At 39.4% G+C, this 8,637-nt stretch overlaps 1 protein-coding gene across 6 annotated transcripts in view; it reads left to right on the forward strand.

Moving 5' to 3' along the window:
* DROSHA (drosha ribonuclease III) overlaps window positions 1–5,990 on the forward strand; it is a 122,027-nt gene extending 116,037 nt beyond the window's left edge. For all 6 annotated transcript variants that reach the window (XM_061129289.1, XM_061129286.1, XM_061129290.1 and 3 more), the window contains 3 exons: window positions 1,160–1,252; window positions 2,067–2,113; window positions 5,576–5,990. In XM_061129289.1, the coding sequence (XP_060985272.1) occupies window positions 1,160–1,252; window positions 2,067–2,113; window positions 5,576–5,706 (271 nt within the window). In that variant the 3' untranslated portion in view covers window positions 5,707–5,990. The remainder of the gene's footprint in view (window positions 1–1,159; window positions 1,253–2,066; window positions 2,114–5,575) is intronic.
* Window positions 5,991–8,637: the final 2,647 nt, after the last annotated feature.

Genomic DNA, 8,637 nt, shown 5'->3' on the forward strand with positions numbered 1-8,637 from the left:
GACTGGTTCCCGATAGGAAAAGGAGTACGTCAAGGCTGTATATTGTCACCCTGCTTATTTAACTTATATGCAGAGTACATCGTGAGAAATGCTGGGCTGGAAGAAGCACAAGCTGGAATCAAGATTGCCGGGAGAAACATCAATAACCTCAGACATGCAGATGACACCACCCTTATGGCAGAAAGTGAAGATGAACTAAAAAAGCCTCCTGATGAAAGTGAAAGAGGAGAGTGAAAAAGTTGGCTTAAAGCTTAACATTCAGAAAACGAAGATCATGGCATCTGGTCCCATTACTTCAGGGAAAATAGATGGGGAGACAGTAGAAACAGTGTCAGACTTTAATTTTTTGGGCTCCAAAATCACTGCAGATGGTGATTGCAGCTGTGAAATTAAAAGACACTTACTCCTTGGAAGGAAAGTTATGACCAACCTAGATAGCATATTAAAAAGCAGAGACATTACTTTGTCATCAAAGGTCTGTCTGGTCAAGACTATGGTTTTTCCAGTGGTCATATATGGATGTGAGAGTTGGACTGTGAAGAAAGCTCAGCGCTGAAAAATTGATGCTTTTGAACTATGGTGTTGGAGAAGACTCTTGAGAGTCCCTTGGACAGCAAGGAGATCCAACCAGTCCATCCTAAAGGAGATCAGTCCTGGGTGTTCATTGGAAGGACTGACGTTGAAGCTGAAACTCCACTACTTTGGCCACCTCATGCGAAGAGCTGACTCATTGGAAAAGACCCTGATGCTGGGAGGGATTGGGGGCAGGAGGAGAAAGGGACGACAGAGGATGAGATGGTTGGATGGCATCACCAACCCGATGGACATGGATTTGAGTAAACTCTGGGAGTTGGTGATGGACAGGGAGGCCTGGTGTGCTGCGGTTCATGGGGTCTCAAAGAGTCGGACGGGACTGAGCGACTGAACTGAACAGAACTGAACACACACAAAAAAAATTTCACTATAGAATTTGAAAAATTTCCTACTTCAAAGCTGTCTGTCATATTAGCAAATCAAAACTGTACTCTTTTAATTTTCTTGTTATTTTTGCCTTCCTGTCTCTCAGCAGTAAGTCACATGGTTTTTCGTGGAGTTATGTGTGAGCAGTAACTATTAAGTAGCACTTTACATAATTACTGCTCTTTCCTTTTCCTTTCAGGACTCTGCAGACAGTGGGGCCATCCCATGCTAGGACCTATACTGTGGCTGTCTACTTCAAGGGAGAAAGAATTGGCTGTGGGAAAGGACCGAGGTATGAGAGGACGATACTTTAAGTTTCTTCAAATGAACATCCTGTGTGCCTGAGAAGTATTAATATCTGCTTGGTATTTCCAAACTCTGCAGCCTGTCTTTTTGAACTTAGAGTATAGAGTGTTCAAGGGTAGTAGCAAAGTGAATCTCAAGGCTTAATATCCCTACCAAACTCAGCCCCAGACTTGAGAATCAGCCTTGAGCAGTGGGAATGCCATTGCATAAAGGGCTTTGGCTGCCTAGAGAGAACCACATTAGCACGTGCACACACAGGTAAGGTCTGGTTCACTGCTGCAGGCATTTTATGAAACATGCCGTGCGTGACACAGCCGTTAGACACTTGATCTCTTATTACTATTCACTTGAGCTTTGTGGAAATGCTCACATCTTCAGGTAAAAAGAATTTCATATGTTATCACCTTTCTTTGAACCTTCCAATTTATATCTTAAACTGAGAAGTGATTTGAAGTCTGTCTGTATGTGTATTTTTTTACTCTTTGCCTCTTAAACTTTACACTGAGGATGTTCAAATTTAAGTAAGAAATACTTCAGATCTAATATAAGTGGAAGGCGTTTTATTGCAGTGTTGAAAGTGTGGAAAGAATAACTTAAACAGGCTTTGTACAGATAAATGACATTTCTGCATGCCCTTGTGTATATTCCTATCTGTGCAATTCAGTATGTGACAGTAGAAGTAATCAGATAAAATTGTATGCACCAAACATGAAAACTAGCCTGAATAAATTGGAGCCATATTTTGTGTTTTGGGGGAAAAAAATCTTTAAAGTGTACCTTGTCTTCATTTTCTTTAATAGTATTCAGCAAGCAGAAATGGGAGCAGCAATGGATGCACTTGAAAAATGTAAGCCTATCTCTTTTTCTATAATTATATGTTCATAATGTAATGAGTGTTTTATGGATAGAAAATGGGAAAGTAGAAAAATGGTAAGTACTGATAAAATGTGATCTTCTTTTCTTCATAATTATTCTCCGCACAGAGTGTAGTATAATGTAAGATATGTATAAAATAGGCTTATAATTTAAAAAAAAGTATTCCCAAATGCTTTTTGATTTTCATTTTCCTGTTTTGCATAGAGTCCCACTCTCAGCACAGGTAACCCATGTGAGTGACTTAGTATATTTCATTCTATATATTTCTCTATAGTTCTAAAATCTTAAACCCCTGAAGGTTTTTTCTTTTTGGTGTTTGGCCACTGTTTAATTAAAGTGGGACATGAGTGACTTAGTATATTTCATTCTATATATTTCTCTATAGTTCTAAAATCTTAAACCCCTGAAGGTTTTTTCTTTTTGGTGTTTGGCCACTGTTTAATTAAAGTGGGACATTTATGTACGTCTCTGCATCCATCTTTTCTTGCTAGATAATACATCACGGGCAGCCCTCCACGTCATAGTGGCTCCAGTTCATTCTGTCTTAAGGGCTGCATCATATTTCATGCTGTGGATATGCCGTATTTTATTCAGCTTTAAAAATTTTTGGTGGATCCTGTTTCTGTCTTTTTATCACTGTTGATACTAACAGTCTCTATATTGGTGCTTTTAGTTCTGGGGGATGGATTCCCAAGGGTAGGATAGCTGGGTTGAAGACACTTAAATTACATAATTGACCCTGTAGGGAACTGCAGAGTCTTCTGTAAATTGAAGGCTTCAGCACAAGGAAGTTTTCTTCTGAGGTATATCATGCCGCCCAGCAGAACCTGTGGGCAGAACCTGACTGTGTAATTCCATCAGGCTTCAGCTGCTAGCTCAGCGTGGGCGAGAGCAAATCGTGGAAAGCTGAAAGTGCACAGGCCCTGGATGCTCAGCCTGGGAGAAATTCCAAGAAAGGCAGGAGGGCCAAGTAGCCATGCAGAAATCTGCAGACGAGAGCTGGGGGGCCAAGGGGGGAGTCCTGGGGACAGAAGCTGGTGTTCCCAGGCTCCCAAGTTCGTGGAATCTTCACTGAGAATTTTGTTGACTCTGTTGAGGAGCTTTGAAAATCCATTATATATATGGACTTTATTATTTATTTTATTACAGTCACATATCGTAATAAAAATGAGACTCCATTTTTCCACCTGTAAGATTGTTAAAGGTGATCTTTGGAGTTTTCATTTGTTTGCTTTCAGCCATAAAAACAGTACTTGGAGAGATGGCTGATTCTAAGTCTGGCCTACAATTCTGAACTGGTGGGAGAGAAAAGTTTAAAGTGCAGGAAAGCAGTTTGACGGTATACGTCAGGGCCTGAACGACGTCCGTACCCTTTGATCTAGAGATTTCCTTTCTAGAAGTCAAACCTAAGAAAACAATTGGCATTATGAGTGAAAGTTTCCATAACCATGATGATTGTGACAAGTTGATTTATAATAGTTAAAAAAAATCAATCAGTCCTTCAAACTGTGTGTTTGAACACAGAGAAATGTTTAGATAAATTATCCCAGAGGTTGACGAACATTTTCTGTAAAGGACCAGATAGTAAATACTCTTATTGCAATTACACAGCTCTGATGTTGTGGCCCATAGACTCAGGTAGAATACAGATGGCTAATGTCTGTGTTCCAGTAAAACCATATTTACCAAAACAGGTAAAGGATTAGATTTGTCCTATAGACAGTAGTCTGCCAACCTTAGCTTTATCCAAATGTTGTAATATCAAAATATCTTTGAAGAGTAATGATATAGGAAAATGCTTATACTACTAGAATAAGTGAAAAAAGTGTATCCATCAAAGTGTACTTACAGCTATACTCTCCCAGTGTAAGTTGGGCTCAGGGAATGATTTTAAGTGTTTGTATGTCTAATTCATATGCGTACACATTTACATTGTGTATATGTCTGTTGGATATAAATTTACTTCATAGGAAAAGGGCTTATTATAAGGTTATATTCTAAAAGCTTATCTATGGTTATATCTGAGTTGTGGGATTATGCTCTTAATATTTGAAACCTGTGTTTCATACAGTACATAAGGAATCAATTTAATATACTTAGAGAATAGGATCTTACTACTATTTTATTTCTAAAATTCAGATGCCATTATGTTTCTCTTTTGCTTAAAATCAATCACTGACTCTTAAGTCCTTACTCGCCTTTCACATTCTTTTCCCACCACCCTGTCGCTCCCTGTCTTCCACCCATCGGCAGCGAAGATGGGACACAGTGTTGAAAGGAAGGAGGGTTTGGGAATATACTGTATATGTTTATTATGCTTCAACCGTAACAAAATCAGGCACTCTCTCATATGCCATGCTCTCTGATTCTCCCTATTTTACTTTTCTTAAAAGTTTTATCTGTTTTTAATTGGAGGACAGTTGCTTTACAATATTGTGTTGGTTTCTGCCGTACTCAACATGAATCAGCCATAGGAATACGTATGTCCCCTCCTTATTTTTAAATATGAAGTAGCACCTCTTGTGTTTCACAGACCCGTACGCAGTTACCAGATAGCTCGTGTCACTCTCATTTGTTCATGCATCCCTTTGTGATGTGTGTTGTTGAAGTGTGTGTGTGTCGAATAAGTGTGTAAGATGCCTCTTTTGTGTTCCATATTTGGTTTCTTCCTCCATTGCTACACTCATTATGTACCACAAATAACAACTGAATTGTAAAATTTTTACATCTTAATCAAGATTTCCACCCTGTCAACACCCTTGAACGGGATCAAATATCAAACTAAATATAGCTTCAACTGTGCTACTGAGTGACATATTTCCTTTCACCAAATGAAAGTGCTGTACTTAGGTTGCTATTGCTCATAAGCTCTGGGTCTCTTGAGTAAACTTCACAAATTGAATTATCAGAAATGGTGACTTAAGATGTGGCTTCCTCCTTTTGTCCATCTGATCTTTTCCCTCTTTTCAGAAACTTTAATTGTTGGTAAATAATGATGGGATAATATTGTTATTTGTTTGAAGTTTTGGGTTTAAGCTTTGTAAAAATATACAACTCCCTTTTGCTATAGCCTTTCATCTCTCCCTGAAAATCACTTGTTGCTAGGAGAGCTGTGTTAAAATCCCTAGCTGGAAACATGCTGAAGCCACACGCTATGTTTTAACAACTGTGTATTCGGTGCCTTTTATGCTTGAGTTCACGTCAGATATTGAAATCCAGAACCAGGTGCCGATTTAGACTTCCGTTGTGTTCCTGAATGATAAAAGAAAAAGAGAAGAAAATGAGCAATTTTTTTTTCTATTGCTTTGCAAAATGCAACTCCATATTCCTGTGAAATACATGTTTGTTTGTGTGTGTGTTGCGTTTCGTTTGCATCATTCTGTGCACTGGTGGCTCTCCTTTATTAAGTGTAAAATATATCTCCTTGTGTCAGATAACTTTCCCCAGATGGCCCATCAGAAGCGGTTCATTGAACGGAAATACAGACAAGAGTTAAAAGAAATGAGGTGGGAAAGAGAGCATCAAGAGAAAGAGCCAGATGAGACTGAAGACATAAAGAAATAAAGGAAGGCATGGACGGAGGTGGTGGTGTATTTACTTGCCTAATAACTGTGACTGTTGCCCATTGAGACCTAGCCTAGTTTTTGTGGAGACGCTGAATGAAGGCTGCCCATTGAAATAAAACACAAAGTCACATCATTCTAGTTTTACTGATCTCGTATTTGGTTTTTAGCTGGATGGCGTTTATTACAAAATATTTGATTTCTATTTAATGTAAAACTTCACTTGGGTAAATGTGTGTATTCCCTGTTATTTTGCTTTTTAAACAATAAAATTAAAAATGTGTATTCTGTGTGGAAGAGATCCTATTCCTTCTATCTTTCTGAGATTGTGACTCCAGATTTTCAGTGGATAAGCAAAAAAAATCACTTTACCAGATATTTGGGTTATGCTCTGTAAACACCCGTACTGTTTGACATCTCTGGATTAATCTCCATTTTCAGCTTTTATCTTGGTGTTTATCAGGTTCTCAGCTGCAAACATTATGCTTACACTCACTAACCAGTGAGTCCTTTGTAGAAGGAATCCCATTAACGTTTAACTGGCTAATGGAAGAAGGAAAGACTGATATTTGAGTCACATATGTTCCTTCAATCACTAGAATCAGGAGAAATCATGATTCCGAGCCAGGTGACACTTTAAACCAGGTGCTCTTACCCTGGGGTCAGTGAACTCTTTTAGAAATTTATAGACAAACTTTAGGAATGTCTCAGAATATCTTGAAATTATGTTGGATTTGGGGGTGGGGCGAGTGGGCAGAAGGAAGAGGAGGGTTCATAGCTTTCAGCAGCTCCAAGCAGCTCCATTATTAGGTCCCTGTAATAAAGGGCTAACACTGAATTAAAAGATGTAACATCTTTTTAATGTTAATTTAAACTGAACCTCACTGGCTTCTTATTAATAAAGACAAAACTTCTTTTTTAAAAACAAATGTGTTTTTATTCATTATTCTAATGGATATCTAGTGAGTGTCTGCTATGTGTCAGGCATTGTTCTAGGCTCTCGGGCTATAGCAGTGAAAAAAATAAAATTCCCTGCCCTTGGGGGAGCATGCTAAGTGAAGGAAGACACAGAATGACGGGAAATAAAATGTGTTACGTCACAAGGTGATGTAGAGATGGTCAGAACAAAGTAGGGGGTAACATGGTGTGGTTTTCAATCAGGTGGTTGGGGAGGCTCCCCTGAACGGCATCATATGAATTAAGATGGGAAGGAGAGTGACCCATTAGCTATCTGGAGGGTTTCTTTTTACACTTGATCTTAGCTAAAAGGCTGAGAAGGGATGGAGGGTTTCTTTTTTATGTAACTATTAAATGTTACATATTCATTGTTGAAAATTGGGAGAATGTGTTATGTGTTTCTTTTACTAGCAGGAGAAAGAAACAAAGGTTACTTTGGAAATATTATGGAGAAAGTAGAAATCATAAGCTGAAAAAGTAAGTCATGTATGAACCTGTCACCCAGAGATTTTTATATTGTCAGATCTTCTGTGTGTACACACATGTATGCACATGTGCTGAAGTGCACCTTCACAATAGAATACCCTGTATGTGATTTCCATATCCTTCCTTTTTTATTAACTAATAAATCATCTCTCAGTGTTGAATCCACATTTGTATTCATGGCTGCATATTAATGTGGATATTGTATGCCAGGTTATACATTTATTGGCTAATTATTGAAAAAATGTGTTGGTTGTGGGTAATTTTTTACTGTGAAACTACTGTCACATACATACATAAACGCATCCACACACGCATCAGAGAGAGGAGTGAGAGAGAAGACTTCTCTAGAATTTGTTAACTTGTTAATCATAAAAATGTAAGATGGTGCCTATAAGAAAAGGTTGTCCTGGGGCTCCTCTCCGCCAAAGGAGGACTAGGAGGGAAAGCATGCTGAATTCATCAGTAGCCTTGAAAATGTTAGAGCAAAAAAAGCAAGGGAAAATATTTGAACTTTTTTAAACAAGCACTTTGACTAGACTTGCATGGGCATCAAAGTAATGCCAAAGCCAGCGTGCTGCTCAGGACTTTTCATTGTCCCTGCACTTTTCCTCTCTGTAGTTTTCTGACCTTTTTCAGGTTTTCTTTCCATATTGATGGCTCTTGAAGCCTGAAGAAGTTAAGTCCATAACACAGTAGAAAACCTTGCAGTGGAACACATCAAACACGCATCAGGGCAGGTTAGCTTCGGGGGCTCTCCTGAGTGGTAATGAGGCCGGTGGCCAAACTCTCAGTAGCCACACAGACCAACTCAGCAGGCCACTGTGACCACAGGTTCCGTGCTGCCTTTGATCCAATCCAATCCAGTCTTCTCACCTTCCAGTTGTGATCATGAGAAGCAACAGCGAGAATGCGCATCATGCATTAATTCAACTGTACTGTGTTATTATTTATGGAGGCTGATTATTAAACTTCCTTCTCTAAGTCATTTAGGTTCTAGTCAGACAATGATGGTGTGATGGTGCAGCTACCTACAAAGGGCCTCTTGTACTGGAGAGGAAGGGGGAGAGTAGGCCAGGCAGGAAAGGCATCTCAGAGGAGTTAATACTTGAGGAGTTAACTGAACTATGAAGGTGAGAGGGAGCTTGTGAGGAACAGAAGGACATTTCCGTCCAAGGACGCAACAGGACTGGGTGGGAAGAAAGTGTGTTTGGATCCTATTGTATTCCACAAGAGATGTGGTGAAGGCCTGCATTGAGGCATTGAGAATGGAGATGCTGGGATAGAACTGATGTGAAAGATACCTGGGAGCTAGGACCTACAGGCCATGGAGTAGGGCATGGCATCTCAGCCTCAGTGCCAGAGACATTCTGGGCTAGATGGGGATTGTCCTCTGCATTTTAGCGTGTTTAACCATATCCCTAGCCTTTCCTTGCTAGATGTCAGTAGCATTTCTTCCCCTACTTCTGACATCCGAAAATGTCTGCAGACA

This window comes from Dama dama, chromosome 25 (assembly GCF_033118175.1).
Source record: "Dama dama isolate Ldn47 chromosome 25, ASM3311817v1, whole genome shotgun sequence".
Lineage (NCBI taxonomy): Eukaryota > Metazoa > Chordata > Mammalia > Artiodactyla > Cervidae > Dama > Dama dama.